At 35.6% G+C, this 21,053-nt stretch overlaps 1 protein-coding gene across 2 annotated transcripts in view; it reads right to left on the reverse strand.

Annotated features, from left to right (window-relative positions):
* Positions 1-394: 394 nt before the first annotated feature.
* LOC148942413 (putative flavin-containing monoamine oxidase A) overlaps positions 395-21,053 on the reverse strand; it is an 82,336-nt gene continuing 61,677 nt past the window's right edge. For both annotated transcript variants that reach the window (XM_089103747.1, XM_089103746.1), the window contains exons 7-9: positions 17,012-17,196; positions 6,663-6,821; positions 395-527 (exon numbers count right to left, since the gene is read on the reverse strand). In XM_089103747.1, coding sequence (XP_088959873.1) covers positions 500-527; positions 6,663-6,821; positions 17,012-17,196 — 372 coding nt within the window. In that variant the 3' untranslated portion in view covers positions 395-499. The remainder of the gene's footprint in view (positions 528-6,662; positions 6,822-17,011; positions 17,197-21,053) is intronic.

The raw sequence follows: 21,053 nt of genomic DNA on the forward strand, positions 1-21,053 counted from the left end.
CATATTTTTGTTCAGGCAATGTGAGCGTGTTTCCTTTTTTTTTTTTTTTTTTTTTTTTTTTTTTTTTTTTTTAGCGTGGAAGAAGAGAGGCGGTTGTTCTCTCGAAATATCTCTTTTGTTTCATCTAATATTTTCGTTGGCCTTGTAAAAGTCCATCTTTGATTTTCTTATCTTTTGTTTTTTTGTGAGGTCTAAACCAAAATGAAAATAATAGTAAAATTTACACTTTAGTAAAGTTTACCTCGTAAAATGGTACATTTTTACCAGGAGTGACAACTCTGACTTCAACCACTAAAATTTATCCGTCTCCTCTGAAATTGAAGGCACTTTCTGATTCTCAGCTCCAAGCTAAGCTATCTTACATGTCTAATGTGAAATAAAAATAAGGACAAAATTTACCCAAATGCAGAATAAATTTTAATAAAATACATAGCTTTAAAACAAAGAATTAAAACTTTGTAATAGGATTGGCAGTGTCGTATCGCACGTCAAATACTTCTTATAGTGATGCTTTAACCTGGAATGACCTGAAAAAGAAAAATGTTATCTTTCTATCTTAACTAGCTAGCAATGAGGGTTTTTGTTAAACTTCAGATCAATTTTTTGTTTTCAACAAGAGGAGCCAAAGAGCTTGTTATTTCAAAGAGCTTTATACTCTTTCTTATTTAATCTTCATTTCTCTCTCTTCATACTTTAAGCTTTATTTTGTTAAACTTCAAATCAAGTTTTTGTTTTCATCAATAGGAGCCAAAGAGCTTGATATTTCAAAGAGCTTTATACTCTCTCTTATTTTACTCTTCATTTCTCTCTCTTTATACTTTAAACTTTATTTTGATAAACTTCAAATCAATTTTTCGTTTTCATCAATAGGAGCCAAAGAGCTTGATATTTCAGAGCTTTATACTTTCCCTTATTTTACTCTTCGTTTCTCACTCTTTATACTTTAAGCTTTATTTTGTTAAACTTCAAATCAAGTTTTGTTTTCATCAATAGGAGCCAAAGAGCTTGATAATTCAGAGCTTTATACTTTCTCTTATTTTACTCTTCATTTCTCTCTTTATACTTTAAACTTTATTTTGATAAACTTCAAATCAATTTTTTGTTTTCATCAATAGGAGCCAAAGAGATTGATAATTCAGAGCTTTATACTTTCTCTTATTTTACTCTTCATTTCTCACTCTTTATACTTTAAGCTTTATTTTGTTAAGCTTCAAATCAAGTTTTTGTTTTCATCAATAGGAGCCAAAGAGATTGATAATTCAGAGCTTTATACTTTCTCTTATTTTACTCTTCATTTCTCACTCTTTATACTTTAAGCTTTATTTTGTTAAGCTTCAAATCAAGTTTTTGTTTTCATCAATAGGAGCCAAAGAGCTTGATAATTCAGAGCTTTATACTCTCTCTTATTTTACTCTTCATTTCTCTCTCTTTATACTTTAAACTTTATTTTGATAAACTTCAAATCAATTTTTCGTTTTCATCAATAGGAGCCAAAGAGCTTGATATTTCAGAGCTTTATACTTTCCCTTATTTTACTCTTCGTTTCTCACTCTTCATACTTTAAGCTTTATTTTGTTAAACTTCAAATCAAGTTTTGTTTTCATCAATAGGAGCCAAAGAGCTTGATAATTCAGAGCTTTATACTTTCTCTTATTTTACTCTTCATTTCTCACTCTTTATACATTAAGCTTTATTTTGTTAAGATTCAAATCAAGTTTTTTTTTTCATCAATAGGAGCCAAAGAGCTTGGTAATTAAGAGCTTTATACTTTCTCTTATTTTACTCTTCATTTCTCTCTTTATACTTTAAACTTTATTTTGATAAAATTCAAATCAATTTTTTGTTTTCATCAATAGGAGCCAAAGAGATTGATAATTCAGAGCTTTATACTTTCTCTTATTTTACTCTTCGTTTCTCACTCTTTATACTTTAAGCTTTATTTTGTTAAGCTTCAAATCAAGTTTTTGTTTTCATCAATAGGAGCCAAAGAGCTTGATAATTAAGAGCTTTATACTTTCTCTTATTTTACTCTTCATTTCTCACTCTTTATACTTTAAGATTTATTTTGTTAAACTTCAAATCAAGTTTTTTTTTTAAACAATAGGAGACAAAGATATTGTTAATTCAGATATTTATACTTTCTCTTATTTTACTCTTCATTTCTCACTTTATACTTTAAGCTTTATTTTGTTAAACTTCAAATCAAGTTTTTGTTTTCATCAAGAGGAGCCAAAGAGCTTGATATTTCAAAGAGCTTTATACTCTTTCTTATTTAATCTTCATTTCTCTCTCTTCATACTTTAAGCTTTATTTTGTTAAACTTCAAATCAAGTTTTGTTTTCATCAATAGGAGCCAAAGAGCTTGATAATTCAGAGCTTTATACTTTCTCTTATTTTACTCTTCATTTCTCACTCTATATACTTTAAGATTTATTTTTTTAAAATTCAAATCAAGTTTTTGTTTTCATCAATAGGAGCCAAAGAGCTTGATAATTCAGAGCTTTATACTTTCTCTTATTTTACTCTTCATTTCTCTCTTTATACTTTAAACTTTATTTTGATAAACTTCAAATCAAGTTTTTTTTTCATCAATAGGAGCCAAAGAGCTTGGTAATTCAGAGCTTTATACTTTCTCTTATTTTACTCTTCATTTCTCACTTTATACTTTAAGCTTTATTTTGTTAAACTTCAAATCAAGTTTTTGTTTTCATCAAGAGGAGCCAAAGAGCTTGATAATTCAAAGAGCTTTATACTCTTTCTTATTTAATCTTCATTTCTCTCTCTTCATACTTTAAGCTTTATTTTGTTAAACTTCAAATCAAGTTTTGTTTTCATCAATAGGAGCCAAAGAGCTTGATAATTCAGAGCTTTATACTTTCTCTTATTTTACTCTTCATTTCTCACTCTTTATACATTAAGCTTTATTTTGTTAAACTTCAAATCAAGTTTTTGTTTTCATCAATAGGAGCCAAAGAGCTTGATAATTCAGAGCTTTATACTTTCTCTTATTTTACTCTTCATTTCTCTCTTTATACTTTAAAATTTATTTTGATAAACTTCAAATCAATTTTTTGTTTTCATCAATAGGAGCCAAAGAGATTGATAATTCAGAGCTTTATACTTTCTCTTATTTTACTCTTCATTTCTCACTCTTTATACTTTAAGCTTTATTTTGTTAAGCTTCAAATCAATTTTTTGTTTTCATCAATAGGAGCCAAAGAGCTTGATAATTCAGAGCTTTATACTTTCTCTTATTTTACTCTTCATTTCTAACTCTTTATACTTTAAGCTTTATTTTGTTAATCTTCAAATCAAGTTTTTTTTTTCATCAATAGGAGCCAAAGAGCTTTTTAAGTCAGAGATTTATACTTTCTCTTATTTTAATCTTCATTTATCTCTTTATAATTTAAGCTTTATTTTGTTAAACTTCAAATCAAGTTTTTTTTTTCATCAAGAGGAGCCAAAGAGCTTGTTATTTCAAAGAGCTTTATACTCTTTCTTATTTTACTCTTCATTTCTCACTCTTTATTCTTTAAGCTTTATTTTGTTAAAATTCAAATCAATTTTTTGTTTTCATCAATAGGAGCCAAAGAGCTTGATAATTCAGAGCTTTATACTTTCTCTTATTTTACTCTTCATTTCTCACTCTTTATACTTTAAGCTTTATTTTGTTAAACTTCAAATCAAGTTTTTTTTTTCATCAATAGGAGCCAAAGAGCTTGATAATTCAGAGCTTTATACTTTCTCTTATTTTACTCTTCTTTTCTCTCTTTATACTTTAAACTTTATTTTGATAAACTTCAAATCAATTTTTTGTTTTCATCAATAGGAGCCAAAGAGATTGATAATTCAGAGCTTTATACTTTCTCTTATTTTACTCTTCGTTTCTCACTCTTTATACTTTAAGCTTTATTTTGTTAAGCTTCAAATCAAGTTTTTGTTTTCATCAATAGGAGCCAAAGAGCTTGATAATTCAGAGCTTTATACTTTCTCTTATTTTACTCTTCATTTCTCACTCTTTATACTTTAAACTTTATTTTGATAAACTTCAAATCAAGTTTTTTTTTCATCAATAGGAGCCAAAGAGCTTGGTAATTCAGAGCTTTATACTTTCTCTTATTTTACTCTTCATTTCTCACTTTATACTTTAAGCTTTATTTTGTTAAACTTCAAATCAAGTTTTTGTTTTCATCAAGAGGAGCCAAAGAGCTTGATAATTCAAAGAGCTTTATACTTTCTCTTATTTTACTCTTCATTTCTCACTCTTTATTCTTTAAGCTTTATTTTGTTAAAATTCAAATCAATTTTTTGTTTTCATCAATAGGAGCCAAAGAGCTTGATAATTCAAAGAGCTTTATACTCTCTCTTATTTTACTCTTCATTTTCCTCTCTTTATACTCTCTCTTTATTATACCCTCTTTTTTTCTTTACTCTCTCTTATGAATTAATACTTCAATTCTCTCTTTTTCGTTTTCGCATGCTGACCGATGGTCTGCGTTGCGCAGGTACCAATTTCCCGACTCAATCCCTTCGGCCGGGAGCGTAATGCGTGGTTGGGGGCAAATCATCCGACACTTCCCGTGTTTTTCCCCCAGGTTTCTCCAGGTACCCATTTAGAGCTGGGTCGACTCTGGCTGAGCTTACAGTCACACCATTGACCTCCGTTTCAAACCAAATAACCAGTGTCACCAGGACTTGAACCCCTGACCTCAGGATTTCCAGTCCGGAGTACTAGCCACCCTAATAAAAAAAACTTCTTGAACACAAAATAGTCTATAAACCTATACCCAATAAAAAACAGGTAAGGTATTTTCAGTATCCTAATTCCAATTCCACTTATAAGGTTCCCCCTGCCTGAGCGCAGGTACAATTTAATTTAGACTTGTGCAAATCTGTGAAAGTAGAATATCTACATATTGAAAAGATTCACATTACCACTGTACTCATATTTAGCTAAGTTCATACCAACATGGGTGCCCATATGGGGGGCAGAGGGGAGCTCCAGCCCCCCCCCCCTGGCTGAATGATTCTGCTGCATATTTTTTTAGATTCCCATTAGGCCTATAAAGCATTGGAAGTGCCTACTAGACCTAAGTCCCCCCCCTAAAATTCAGCTTATGGGCGCCCATGCATACCAAGTAGCTAATATAAGCTAAGCTCGTATTTAAAGCTAATATTTAGCTTAACATATTTAGCTGTACTCATATCTAGATTTACTCCTAAAATTTCTAATTTGAAAGTGAACTGTTTATTTTGCGAAGAAGAGGTAGATACAATACCAAAAGGATTAAAAAAATAATTGAATAAACAATCAATTAAGGATTAGTTAATCCAGTTGCTTGTAATATAGTAAATGAGGTTTTTTGAACATGAAGACTATGAACATGATTTTCGACAAAGTGCAAGTACCTAGTGAATTTAGGAAAGCTTTAAACAGATCTCTCTTTAACTGTGGTAATCACAGAGTTATTAGCTTGGTACCTGTAGGGAGCATATTACTTAGCATGATGATAATTATTAGACTAAGAGATAAAGTATCAAAAAAAGAAAGGCCCGGTTTTAGGAAGGAGAGAGTTGTCGACTAAAATATATAATTGAGAATCATTATCTGAATCATCCTCACCCTTTTGTCCTCAATTTTTATAGATTATGAATAGGCATTTGGTTTAGCTGATAGACAAGTTTAAGTGAAGGTCCTGTCCTGGTATACCAAATAAGTATATTAAACTGCTTAGTGCTATGTACGATAAGTATATTGGTGCGGTTAAGGTAAGGAGCAAGGCTAGTGACTGGGTTAGTGCTGCATCAGGGGTTAAGCATAGTTTCGTCATGTCCATGCTTGCACGGGTTATTCTGACGGACTATCCTGAAGAACAAGGCAAAGGCTATGGGAGAACATGAAATTAATTGGGGAGATAAAACTCGATTTAGTTTATGCATATGATTTGAATTCTTAGTTAAAAATAATAGCAAAATAAAAAATAATTCAGAAATTTTAAAGTCCAGTGTGCATGAAAAGTTTTAAAATTAATGTTAAGAAAACTAGGCCGCTTAGACGAGGAATAAATAAGAGTGAAGAGGTGATGTTGAGTAACGAAAAAATAGATCAAGTGGATAGCTTCATTTATCTGGACTATATTAAACGTAAGGATGGTGAATACAGTGAAAATGTGAAAGGTGGAATATGCTAGGCGCATATTTTTTCATAAATTAATTACAACTAATTAACTAATTACGATTAATTTTATTTATTAATTACACGATTAAATGAGTTTGCCGAGCCTGATCCTCACTCCTACAGGAAGCTGTGAAACATGACAAAAAAATCGCAGAGGTAATGCTTGTGATCAGGAACACCAATTTCCCAAAATGTGGGAGGGACAAGAATTCTACAAATGAGGTTAAGCAAAAATGTATTTTTTAAGTCTATGAGGGGTGGCAGCTGTTTCAATGATGATGCCCTAAAAAGTTATTCTTCAAAATCTAAGGGGGAGGAGCCAAAATTGGCTCCTCCCCTTTCCAATTCCCAATTAGTGCCCCTCCCTGTAATAGCGTAGTTTGATGTCTAGTAGTATAATACTTTTCTTAACTATAAGGACATATTTGAAAAAAAACGAAGGAATGTATTATTTCTTTAATAAGGAGAAAAAATTTGTACCCACCGATTAGGATCATACCAAGTTTGTTTCATTTCGTCATTGCTGAGTAAACCGGGGAACAAATTATGAATAACTTCGGCTGCTGCTCTCTCTCCAGCTTGGATACCGCCACTTATATAGCCTGCCCATTTGGTGGCGGATTCTGTGCCGGCCCAAAATACTCTAAAATAGAAAAGAAATAATTTTAAAACAGGACTGCTGACAAGGAATATATGAGTGGTTTCTTAAGTTATACCAGAAATTTAACTTAATTTTATTTCGAAAAGTGTGAATCTTCGGAATTTTTGAAAAATGAACCAAAGTGTTTGTGTTTTGGCAGGCTCATACTTTTTCAAAAATTTGGGATTTTTTTCGCCGGCCCATAAAAACTCTAAAATAGAAAAGAAATTATATTAGAACAGGACTGCTGACGAGGAATATATGAGTGGGTTCTTAAGTTATTCCAGAAACCTAACTTAGTTTTATTTCAAAAAGTGTGAATTTTCTGAATTTTTGAAAAACGAACCAAAGCCGTGTTTTGGCAGGCTGATACTTTTTCAAAAATTTGAAATTTATTTCGTAAAATTTGTGTTGAGATACCTCAAAATTTGTAACAAAAATTATCTGTCCTTATGATTAATTTATCTTGCAATTTTTGTGAAAATGAGGCATATTAATGTTGTTTTTGTGATCACATAACGCTTAGATTCAAGTGATGAATATGCCAGCCTCAAGATTCTTTACCAGCTGCAAATTTCTAAAATAGAAAAATCATTTCTAAAACGATTTTACGAACGGAGAAACGCTGGATGGAACAGAACCAGCTCTGGATTAAAAAGGAGAAAGCTGCAAAACTTAGACCTGTTTTTTCTGGTAGACCTAAAAACATTCCGTAAGTTTAAATCTTTTTGCGTAATTTGTGCTGAGATACCTCAAACCAAATGTCTCCGTTTCCCTTCTAATTTAACTCTCCTTTTAATTAAAACAATATTATTTTGTGATGCACAATATTGTGAGTCAAGTTCTAATTCGAAGGTTCTGTGCTAGCTCCACAGCTCTAAAATAGAATAGAAATAATTAAAAAAAAGGATTTCTAACAGGGAGATACAGATGTGGAGGCAGCTCTCAGCTTTAACCAGAGATTTATCATACTTCCCAGTTCAAATTAGTCTCACAGTTCCTTGGAAACAACTTTGGGAGTCTCTTTATCGATAGTTTTTAGGAATCCGCCCACTTTTTAATTTATTTTAATCGCATGGATAATAAAAGACAATAAAATGAATGTTCTAAAAAAAAATCTGTGTGCTGATTTGTTAGATATTTTGGTAAATAAAATCTTTTGGCAAATAATATTTTGGTAAATTTTGGATATTTTGGTAAATAAATTTGGTAAATAAAATAAAATCGCTAACCTGCTGATTATGGAAAGTCATATTTTATTGCATTTATTGCACTCCGCAAATTCTTTACTTGTATATCGGCAGTTGGGTTTCAAAAACAAACTTGGGTTCTGTTGGGCCAGTTGGGTTTTATCCATAGAGCCTTACGGGGGAGAATATATTGAAGCATTTGTTATTTTTATGTGTAATTTACCGTTGGTTTTGGTATTCATTGATATTTATTGAAGCAAATAGCAGGTATCTAACTTTCATAAAATGTGGTACTTCTATTTGATATTAGATGGAAAAATTATTTATTTAGAATTGATAAATTTTTGGAACTTTTAGAAGGTGCATATAAAAACTAGTACTTCTTAAATTGACGTTGATTATTAGTGATATTGTCGTTATATATGCCAAAAATATTTTTCTTGGGTAAATCTATTGTTTTGTCAGCATATAGTTTTTTTTGTTGTAGTTTTTTTTCAGTTGTTGCTTATGTTGATTCTGTTGTTGTTGTTGTTGTTGTATCCCCCCTGTATCCTTGGCCATGGAGCCTTTCGAGGGATAATAAGAGCATTGTATTTCAAATTTGTATTTATTGGCGAATAGACTTACTTACTTACTTACTTAAAAAAAGGACTTATCTCCATAATTTTAAATTTTCGGATGAGCAGATTAAAAACCTACGAACTTTTTTATTTCCCTCTAATAACCGTAAAACAAAAAAATAACAATCTGCTTTTGTTTTACAGTTATCTGAGGGGAAATAAAAAAGTTGTGAGGTTTTTTAATCGCTCTTCTGAAAACTTAACAATTATCGCGGTACGACCTTTTGATACTGACGATATTTCTTTATTTATTTAAAATATTTTATTTATTCTTTATAGGCTCTTTATTCTTTATAGATTTTTTATTTATTTAAAATATTTATATTCTGCGATATCGATTGCTTACTCACAAATTAATTGAATTCTTTCAAAGACGATTAGGAATAAAAAGCTACGTAGCTTTTTAAATCGAGAACAGTTTGAAAGATAAATGAAATTTAGACATAGCTTTCAAAGCGTGAGTTTTGACGCGTAGCTTTCAAAAGTTTTTAAAGGCAATTAAAATTTTTTGTTAATTTTCATATTTTTTTTAATATGAATATGTAACACATGTGAATATAGAACATGCAAAACATTAAAGCTCTGACTTATCCGTGTATTGCGATATGTTAAACTTAGGCCATAGATATTGCATAAAATTAAAAGCTTGTACTCCGTGACTTTTAGCTTGTATTCTGTAATTTAGTTTTTTGGGGCATATTGAATGATATATGAGAGGATATAGGTGAGTCGGACAAAAAAAAAATTGAGAAGCGCAAATACCAAAACACTAATTTTAATCAACGCTAAATGTTCCCAATTTCTGTTTCCCGATCCGTTTATGCTCCCCAATATAGCATCCTGTGGCAAATGAAATAACACGACAAAGGATATAGGCAGACTGTAAAAAAGTGAAGCATGCAAGACATCAAAATACTTATTTTAATCCCTAAATATTACTCGGAACATTGAACCAAGGCATCGACCTCCCAGAACTTAATGGCTTGTGCACTGTGATTTTCAGTTTTTATTCTACTATCTATTTTCCTTCGGGAATGAGATGAATATAGGTGACTGACGGAAACAATAGGACATATGGAACATGCAGAACATTAAAACACTAATATACGTTTTGTGCAACGTATAATTATTTCTGTGGTTGCTCCAGAAAATTGTAGGTTTCTGCTTTGTGATTTTTAAGTTTATTTGACAGTGGTTATTAGCTGGTTTGTTATTGAATTAAAGAAGGATTGTGTTCTATCCTAATTTATATTGATGTTGTGGCCGCTGACTCGAAGGATTGTGTTCTATCCTAATTGTTGTGGCCGCTGACTCCTTTTTATCAGATATTTTTTTGCGCTTCTTTAATTAATTTAAATTATCCCCACTCTCCCTGTGACACCAGCCCCCCACCCCTTAATTTTACTTCTTAATCCTTGGTTTTCTCCTTATAGTAATAATTGAGGGTTTTCCCTTTCTTTTTCGTAGACAGATAAATTAGCTGGATGGTAACTAAGCAGTCATCCTTGTTAAAAAGGTGTTTTTGAACGCCAGTTTGGCTGAAATTCGATTGTGGGTGAAAGGGAGAATTAACCGATACATTCCAGTTTTATGTCGCACCCTGTGAAGGTTTTGATTGGTTGGTCCTCCCAGGCCGCACCCTGGGTGAATTTTTTTTCGTCTGGTGAGGAGAAGTTATTTTTCAGTTCTTGTGATGAGTCTGATGTGAATAGTAAGCTTTTATTTTATTGTATACTTGTGACTTCTTGATTTCTTGATTAGCCTAGGTAGTGACTAGAGTTCGCAGAGAAAGTTGGATTACAGAGAGAGTCCTGTGATAGGAGATATCTTTCCTGGAGGGAAAAAAGATGTTTCAGAAGCTTGTTAAGCTCTGGACCCATTAGCGTGGCACTTTCGCACCGCGGGAGAAGTACACTTGTCAGAACTCTATCGATTGTCGGAAATCGGCGAGGGCGCGACACGTAGAAACCATGTGGCCGCTGATCGCGTTACTATATTCTAGTGGCACCGCTAGTCGTTGCACTGATGGTGTTAGAGATCTCAAATAGTGGTGGAGAACAGACCCCATCCTTTTCCTCCTTCCCAATAATGGATTGTTTTGATGGGGTTTTTCCTAAGAAGCACAACAAAGGGTATGATAGAGCACGGAAGCAAATTGGAAGCTAAACTCTCTTAGACTTAGATTATGCTGATTGTTTGAATATCCTAGATGATGTTGGTAGTATGAATGGCTTTTTGGAGGTGTTAAGAGTTCAGGGTGCCAGAATAGGTTTGAAAATTATTTTTCAGAAGAACAAATCGCTTTAATTAGGAATAAGTGAAGGTGAAGAGGTGAGGTTGTGTAACGAGAAGATGATCAAATGGATAGCTTCAGTTATCTGGGTAACATTATTAGTAAGGTCGGTGGGTGCCTTGAGTATTTTAAAAATACATTAGCTAAGGCCCAGAGTAATTTTTTCAGCTGAAAAAAATTTGGAAGAATAAGAAGAAGTTCAAAATATCCAGAGGAATTGTCTACAGATAGTTTTGAGTCCCCCTTTGACTGATCCTATTCCAAACGACAAGTTATACGGAGACTGTGGTTCTTCCCCGTTTTCTAGGGCTATGACGATAGTAAGGTTGAAATGGCTAAGACCCATTTTTGGATGAAGCATGACAGATTTCCAAAGGTTACCCGGCTATCCATCTATGGCAAAACGAAATATAGGTCATCCCCGAATGAGGCGGGAAGAGGTCGTAAGGGAAGGATTTAAAAGAAATTGGTACTCTTTGGGATAGGGTAAAGAGGGAGGCTTTGACCAGATTGGGATGGAAGAGGTGTTTGCGCAGCCGTGTTGGCCTCAGGTGTCTTGGTGCTGCAATGAATTGTTAGTAGTAGTATTAATAGCCATTTTCCTTCAGTAAATAAGAGGAGGGATAATGTAGGTAGGCAACAGAAAAGCAAAACATGCGAAATACATAATAGTGACTTGATGCATACATAATAATGAATACATAGTAGTGACTTGATGCATACCAACCACTAGTTCTCCTACGGGGAAATAGGTCCTGATAAGCTCGAGTGCTCCAAGCTAAGGTTGGGACCTCTTAGCTATGATTCACGCCCCCGTCCCTAGTGAGGCTAGAGGAGAACCCAAAATTTCACCTCATAATGTTGGGGTAGGAAAACGTTCTGCTGGTTGCTTAGCGCGACCAGTAGAACGGCTAACGCAACGGGGCGCCGGAGGTTTGGGGAGCTGCTAGTCAAGAAAATTCCCATGAAACACTAATGGATACAGAAGATTCAGATATAGCGATCAATACTACGGCGTCCGCAGTAGCCGATGTCGACCAGGTTCGGATGATACCTGATTTGAGAAATGGTCTAATCATCCCCACCAAGAAACTTAGAGTTGGTTCTTGGAATGAAAGAAGTTGCAAGGCCGAGCCAATTCAGATGCTCCTTGCTAATGAAATGAAAAAGTATGGTCCCAATATATTTTCTCTTTATGAGACTAGATTGAACGAAATACTAACAAAATCAGTTAATCTCAGGTATTCAGAAACATTTAAATTTTAGAACTTTGTAGCAACTGATAGGAGTGTCCCCCATGTAGTCGGAATACTTCTGGCCCGAAGTGCTGCTTCATCTGTCGTATCTTTGAAACCAATGTCACCAAGAACCTCTACCCTGAGACTGAAAGGCCGGATTAGTAACGTGACTATATTGTCCGTCTGCGCGCCTATCAGAGATAGCCCTGATGATGCCAAAGATGCATTCTACTTTGAGCTGCAGAGAATACTCGACTCTGTCCCAGGACGTGGCATACTAATTTTCGCTGGTGACTTTAATGCAAGGGTCGGTAAACCAGATGCAAACACCAAAGGAGTGGTTAGACACCATAACTTTGGATATGAATGCTCCGAGGGCGAAAGGTTGCTCCAGCTTGCAGAATACAATAACCTATGTCTAGTTAACACCCAGTTCAAGCACAAAACGCACAACTTTGTGACCTGGAGATCTAACGACGGGGTCACCAAAGCCCAGTTGACCACTTCCTCGTCGGAAGACGTTGGAGGAGCTCATGTCTGGATGCAAGAGTCTACAGAGGCGCAGATACAGGCTCAACAAACGCCTCCGATCACTTTCTTCTCATCTGTAAATTCAGTCAAAGACTAAGCACCCACAAAAAGAAGATAAACCGATCGGTTTGATGTATCAAAACTACTCAGTTCACAGATCCAGGCCTATTTCGAGCTACAGCTTAACAACCGATTTGAAGCCCTTACTGACTACACAGACATCGAAGACTAATGGTCCAAACCGTAAATCCTGACAAAAGAGGCTGCTGAACAGGTTCTAGGTCACACAAGGAGGAAAGAAAGGCTCCGGATCTCGGACAAAACAATTGGGAAAGAGGGAAATAAACAACCCCTTCTCAGTGACCGAAAAGAACCCCTAAAAAACGCTCGCAAGCTGCTAAAGCAGTCTGCTCGTTGCGACAGGGAGAAATACTGGTCCCAAATGGCTTCTGACATGCAATAAGCAGCAGAATCGCACAATCTAAGGAAAACTTTCAAGTTACTGAGGGAAACAACACGCAAGTCACCCATCTCCACAGACTCCCTGAAAGACAAAATCGGCAACCTTATTAAGACAGGAGAAGACCACCTTCAGAGGTGGAAAGAACATTTTTCCTAGGTCCCTAATCCCACAGTAGCTCCATGTGATCTACCCCATTTTGAGAGTGTAATAAAGAAGCACTACGAAATAGATCTACAGCCACCGTCATTTGCTGATGTTCTGCGGGCTCTGAAAAACATGAAAAATAACAAAGCCCCCGGAGAGGATGGCATCTCAGCAGGGATGTATAAGTTATCCCCCGCGCTATTATGTAGGAAAAATATAGAGGAAAATGAAAATGTTTGTGAGACTTTGGATGTAAAGGAAGATTTGTTTTCTGAGGAGGAATTAGCGACAGTCCTAAAAGGATTAAAGAATAATAAGGCTCCAGGTGCTGATTGTGTGGCAAATGAGTTTCTTAAATATGGTGGCTCTGAGGTTAGAAATAAGTTACTGAAGATTATGAATATGATTTTTGAAAAAGGGGAAGTACCTAACGATTTTAGGAAAACCTTAATTAAGCCACTTTATAAGAAAGGTGATAAAAGTGAGTGTGGTAATTATCGAGGCATTAGTCTGGTCTCTGTAGGCAGTAAATTACTTAGTAATATGATACTTTTTAGACTGAGAGATGCCGTAGACAAAATTTTAAGAGAAGAACAGTGCGGTTTTAGAAAAGATAGAGGATGTGTCGACCAAATTTTCACTCTTAGGCTAATAATTGAGAAGTGCCTGACTTGTCAAACACCTTTGGTCCTCAGTTTTATAGATTATGAGCAAGCGTTCGATTCTGTTGATAGAAGAGCTTTAGTAAAGCTTGTATCCAGAAAAATAAATTAAAGTAATTAGTGCTTTGTACGAGAATAACACTGCTGCGGTTAATGTGGGAAAGGAGGTCAGCAGCTGGTTTTGTATTGAATCAGCAATTAAGCAGGGTTGTGCTCTATCCCCCTTTGTATGGATTATTTTGATGGACTGCTACCGAGGTATATCACTAATCAACCTCGCCATGAAGGTCTTGCAAGATCGTCCTTAGCCGCTCTAAGGCCACCCGAGACATGTTTTAAAGACAAAAACAAGCATGTTTCAGAACTGAAAGGGGCAGTCCGGACCATGTTTTCTCTATCTAGCTAATCTTACGGCAAATCGAGAGATTTTAACTGTCTGCTATCATCTCCTTCGTCAATTTTGTTGCCTCTTTCGACTCCCTTATCAGGACCGAGCTTTGGAAGATCATGGTGGAAGATGGTATCCCAGCAGAACTGATCGAGATACTCAAGGGAGCCTATGAGTCTACTGTCACAAAAGTCCGAACTGCCGATGGCGAAACAACGGAGTTTTACGTTGTGTCAGGGGTCAAACAGGGGTGCCCCCTTTCGCCAGTTCTATTCAATTAAATAATAGACTGGATAGTGAAGGATTCGCTTTGCACCCACAAAGGATTTGTCGTCGGTCAGATAGAAGACAACCCGATCGTCCTGACAGACCTTGACTTCGAAGATGATGTGGGCCTCAAGAGTAGCTCGTCAGCTGAGCTCCAAAAGATGATGAACGATGTCTCATATATATCAAACGAAGCTGGCCTCGTGATCAGCGATCTAGACTATAAATCATGACAGCCAACGCCACAAACAACCCATATCTCCAACTAGAGGGCGGAACCATCGAAACTGTTGAAAAGTTCTACTACCTTGGTTCTATTCTAACACCAAACGGAGGTGCAGAACCTGACGTTAGAGCTCGAATAGGAAAGGCATGGGGTCTCTTCACAAGCACGAAGAAGTCACTCTGGAAGAGACATGAAATTAGCATCAAAACGACGATGATCGTCTACAAGGCAACTGGTCTAGTGATCTTGCTGTATACATGTGAAACTTCACCTTTAAAGGCCGAAGAAAGACGTTCTCTAGAAGCATTTGACCATCGCTGCATGAGACACATACTACGGGTCAGCCGATGGTTTCATATCTCAAATTCTGAGGTTCGAAGGCGTTGTGCCCAGAAGGCCCTCCCCTCGGTAATCATAAAACAACGACGAATGAAATTCTTGGGACCACACTACGACGACCAGCTGGAACTATACCTCGCGATGTCCTTATCTGCGACCCCCTTCCAACTTAGAAACAGAAAACAGGCGGTCCAATGAAGAGTCTTTGTCAGACATTCAAGAAAGAAATGGATCCTTGGGATTGCTCTCGCTGACACAGACGTCGTTGGGATGAGAACTGCTTGGAGATTGTAGAAGAGACTAATGCTGACCGATCGTGCTGAACTACGTTAGTCATCCTATCATCCATTGGTGCCGGGCAGGATGGATCATCGTCTGATTCCCGCCGAAAGTAAAGTAAAAGTAAGTAAGATGCATACACAATAGTGAATAAATAATAGTGACTCGATACATGCATGTTCCACTCTACGTTGATTCAATCGATGTTCAAGAAATTAAAGGCTTATGTTCAGTGACTTTCAGCCTATATACCAATATCTAGTATTCTTTGTTAAATGATATGTCCATTGCTGCAGGTGAGCAGCTGAAAAGTAAAGTATCATGCAAATGTGAAGTATATGTGAAAAATCAGTGAGATTAATCCATGCATGCTCCGCTCTATGCTGACATAAGGCTCCAAATAGTCTATATTTTAAACGCTTGTGGTCCGTGATGAAATAAACTACATGAAAAGCAAAATATGACACTGAATTTATTCCACGTTGTTTTCAATATAGGTTGAATTAAGACTATATATTCCACAACTTAAAGGCTTGGACTTTGCAATTTTCAGTTTGTGTTCTACGACTAAGCATACTTTAGTCAAAGCCGTATCCAGGGGAGGGGAAGGGGTTACCGGGTTTGAACCCCCGCCCCCCCCCCCCAAATTTTTCCGACACCTAAAAAAAGCAACAAAAACGTACATAAACAAATGTTTAATGCACTTTGTAAAGTTTTTTTGTACCCCTGCCCTCTCCAAAACTTACCCCTCCAAATCCTAGGTACTGCCTTGAGTATAGGATATATTTTGGAAACTAGTTTAAAACATAGAAGCAGAATAGGCCTTAAGTATAGGATATATTTTGGAAACTAGTTTAAAACATAGGAGCAGAAGCCTTTTAGCTGCAGATCATATAGATTGAATCTTGTAGATGACGGAACGTGGATAAATTAGGGTAATTGTTCTTATGTTCTACTTGCCCCCACTTTTTATTACCTTGGTACCGGTAAACAAAACCAGATGTTGACTAAATTTTCATTTTTGAATTTAGAGATGTACATACATTCCATGTGGCTCTCTGAAACTTTTAAAAGAGAAAGCAACACCTGGGACGGTCGGGTAACTGTGGTCATTGTTCTTATGTTCTGCTTGCCGCCGCTTTTTATTACCTTTGTACCTGTAAACAAAACCAGATGTTGACTAAATTTTCATTCTTGAATTTATTGATATGCATACCTTCCATATGGCTCTCTAAAAGTTTTAAAAGAGAAAGTAACACCTGGGACGGTCGGGTAACTGGGAGAATTGTTCTTATGTTCTGCTTGCCCCACTTTTATTACCTTTGCACCTATAAACAAAACTAGATATTGGCCAAATTTTTAAATTTAGAGATATACATACCTTCCATATGGCTTTCTAAAACTTTTAAAAGAGAAAGCAACACCTGGGACGGTCGGGTAACTGGGGTAATTGTTCTTATGTTCTGCTTGCCCCACTTTTTCTTACCTTTGCACCTGTAAACAAACCCAGATATTGGCCAAATATTCATTTTTAAATTTAGATATGTACATACCTTCCATGTGGCTCTCTAAAGCTTTTGAAAGAGAAAGCAACACCTGGGACGTTATAAGCAACAGGACATCCTCCTGCGTATGGCTCTTCAGACCAGTTCTTCTCAGTATAAAGTACAGGGTTCAAAGCCCATGGTCCAAAAGCCTTTGCCAAATCTTCCAGAACTGCTCGCTTTCTTACTTCTCGCTGAAAATTGAAAATTGTTAATTTAACGTTTACCTTAATTCAAATCAAAATTATGACTTTCACTTTACTACAGGAATCCAAATTTCTGTAAAAAAATCTATCTTGGGGGCTTCAAATCTATCTTGAGCCTTCCAGCAATTCTGAACTTAAACAGGTACATGATCAAGACTACAATTTGTAAACTGTCTCATTTTTTAGTAAAATATATGTAACCTATGATTAATCCTCAGAGGCAATTTTGTTTTTTTAATTTTTTTTTTTGTCTCCATTAGCTCCTTTGGGATAAAACTGGGAAAGCGAAATACTCGACTAAATCTCACTCGTTTCTTACAACTGGTCGCCTCCTCCCCATCAAATAGCAGTGGCAGATCCAGGGGGCAAGGCCCCCCCCGCCCCCACGCGGAGTCTACAGTAGTGTAATTTACTTAATTAACGCAAGTTTGCGTTAATTAAACTTGCTCCTAACGCAAGTTTATTGGATCAACCTATTTTGCCTCCCCCCCTAAAAATCCTGGATCCCCCCCTGGCAAATAAATTGAAAAGAGTCAAGTATCTAAACCATTACTTCAATCCTCTTGTCTACAATGGTGTACCCCAAGGAGCTCATCTAGGATCCCTCCTTTTTTTAGTTAGTTTAACTCTGAGTTAGTTTAAATAACACATTGACAATTTAATTACATAATTTTGATGAATAGTTTTAACTAATTTAGAAATAAAATGGTAGGTAGAAGAACTGAAAAATATGTGTTTTTTTGGGATAACAACAAAATCAGCACAGTCTGGAGATTTTGACTATATGGCTAACAGTATAATGCCATTGCTGTAGCAATACTTCACCATCAGTGAAAAAAAAAAAAGACATCAAAGGAATCCAGACAAATTAAAAACTGAATGATACGTAATGCCACAACTGTAAAATCTAAGACTGATAATCAGGACCGGCCCTAGACGTTTTTTTGGGGTAAGCAGACTATTCTTTGGCACCCTTTGCCCTGGTAGATGCCCCCCCCCCCCCTGGTATTTTTTGACACATTGTAAACTGCGTATATTTTGTTCAGAAAAAAAAATATCCTGCACAATATGTGTCTGTATCAATGTTTAAACGTGTATGTAAAGGTATGAGTCATATTTAGCCGTCAAAACTCATTTAAGTTGATAAATGTTAAATGGTATTATAGGTTAGAGATTTGTTTGGGTCCAAGTGGATTTTGTGACTTCACACTGCCGCAGCGTATTCCCTCCCACTTCCAGAGAAATCATAACTAAACAATTGCGCTGTGCAAATTGCGCTGTCTATGCGCTCATGTAATTATTTCATATTTAACGAGTCTTAATCAAACCATAGAGTAAAGTATTCTTTACTATATTATTGAACATTTTAATACAAGTCTTGTATGATTAAACAATTTTCTTACAGTTCAATTACAATAAAAACCAGCTTTACAAGAAAATGTATCTAGGCTACATTAGTCCCCCCCCGTCCGCTTGAGTGTATTGTGGTCACCGATCAATTTTGTGTCTGGGATATCATATTTATTGATTTTTTGTGAGCTTGTGTGAATCAGAACGGAGTTCAAACCAGCACCAATACACGATAAGAAGGACTTAATTTAAATTTAGTCGTTGGCCTTACTGATGTGCTTCATTCGATTTATCATTACGTTTGCCCTACGTAAACACGACTCTGCTTGAGAAATTTAATAAAAAAAACAAGTTTGTTTTTAATTGAAAATAAGGAGCGACATTAAAACTTAAAAACAGAAAATTTTCGTTTATGAAAGGGGTTGTCCCTTCCTCAACGCCCCGCTCTTTACGCTAAATGCTTTCATTGTTTTCAAGTAGAGTTGTGAGAAAGATTTAAACTTTAGCGTAAAGAGCGGGGTGTTGAGGTTGAGGAGGAGACATCCCTTTTTAATACGGAGTAATAAATACCGAAGAATTTCTGTTCTTTTTAAGTTTTAATGTCGCTCCTTACTTTCAGTTAAAAAAAACTTGTTTTTTAATTTAATTTCCGAATGTTTTTGAATTAATGCAGGCTTTGAAGATTGCTCACTGTACATAAGCAATTAAAACGAAATTTGCGCTATAATAAGCTTATAATAACCTAAGTTTGATTTTTGTTCCAGTTATTTAAGGATGTCTCCTGAATCACTAAGGCTGTTTAATTATAATAATAACCTCTTTTAAAAGTTCAAAAAAATCTTTAACGTAAGAGCGAGCTATTGAGTAGAGGCAACCCCCCTCATATACTTAATATTTTCTGTTCGTTTTAAGTTTTAGTGTTGTTTAAAAAACTTTCAGTTAAAAAACTTGTTTTTTTTATTTAATTTCTGATCGTATTTTAAATAATGCTGGGAAATCCAATGCCTCCTTCATGGGAAATTCGCTTCCCCCATGAAAAATTCCTCCATGGGAAGATCCTCCCCCGTAAACTTCTCCCTCCGACCCTTTCCCCCCTCCCCACCAGAAAAAGTCCCCCCTGAAAACGGCTGCATACTTCCAAATGACCAATGCTATATGTAAACAATGGGCAAAGTTCACAGGTAACAGCCCTTCCCCCGGGGACTGTGGGGGATTAAGTCATCCTCAAAGACATAGCTATTAAATTTTTCGACTATACCGAACAAAATGGCTATCTCGAAATTTTGATCGGGTGACTTTGAAAAAAATGAGGGTGGGAGGTGGCCTAGTTGCCCTCCAATTTCTTGGTCACTTAAAAAACGGTACTCGAATTTTTTATATCCTTTGGAATGAGCCCTCTCGTCATATTCCACGACCATTGGTTTGATACAATCACCGCTGGAAAAAAAAACACACACGTGCATCCGTGATCTTTCTTCTGGCAAAAAGTTCAAAATTCCACATTTTTGCATATAGGAGTTTGAAACCCATACAGTAGGATTCTCTGATATGCTGAATCTGATGGTGTGATTTTCATTAAGATTCTATGACTTTTAGGGAGTGTTTCCCCCTTTCTTCAAAAGTAAGGCAAATATTCTCAGGCTCATAACTTTTGATAGATAAGACATGATTTCGAATTTATATATTTTAAATCTACATAAAAATACGACTTTTGATGTATCTATTAGTATCAAAATTCCGTTTTTTAGAGTTTCTGTTACTATTGAGCTGAGTTGCTCCTTACTTACAGTTTGCTACCACAAACTGTTTTATTTTGAATCAGTGCCATAAAATCACTAGCAACTGACGTGCGTTGCACCAAGAGGGATTGTTCAATTTTCATGCCTAAGATATCCAAAAAATCACAAAAAAAGCCCAAAAAATCACACCATTCTCTAGGTGATATAAATTAGCTTTGGAGGCTCTGCAATTATCTTATAATTTTTTGTCTTGATTAAGTTACATGGCGCCCGGTGGCGGTCTCTCCCGCCAAAACAGAGTACACCTCAGACACCCTTTTCCACAGAGTGCACCCTTTACCCAAGGCGCCCCCTGTCACTTGGCACCCTACGTGACTGCTTAGTTCGCTTACCCCAAGAGCCTCCCCTGCTGATAATTTAAAAACAAGTATTTTGAGGAAATATCTATGAACGTTATTCACCAAAAAAAAAAAAAAAAAAAAAAAAAAATGAAGATTATTGGGACTAAATTCAAAACATTTTAATAAATATTTTATGTGACGAGTTTTTAAATAGGGACGTAAATATCATTCCTAAGAAAAGGTAAATTGTGAGGTTCTAAGTCTTGAATTTTTAACAGTTCAACATATTTATTTCAATTCTATGAGTTTATTTTAAAAGGAAAACGAAATAAAATAACATAAAAGACACTGCTCTGTCACACATTGGACGTATGAGGCCATTTATGAACACAGTTTTCAAAGGTGCCAACTGGGG

The sequence above is a fragment of the Artemia sp. Qi Xiang Cuo genome, chromosome 17 (genome assembly GCF_049724085.1).
Source record: "Artemia sp. Qi Xiang Cuo chromosome 17, ASM4972408v1, whole genome shotgun sequence".
Lineage (NCBI taxonomy): Eukaryota > Metazoa > Arthropoda > Branchiopoda > Anostraca > Artemiidae > Artemia > Artemia sp. Qi Xiang Cuo.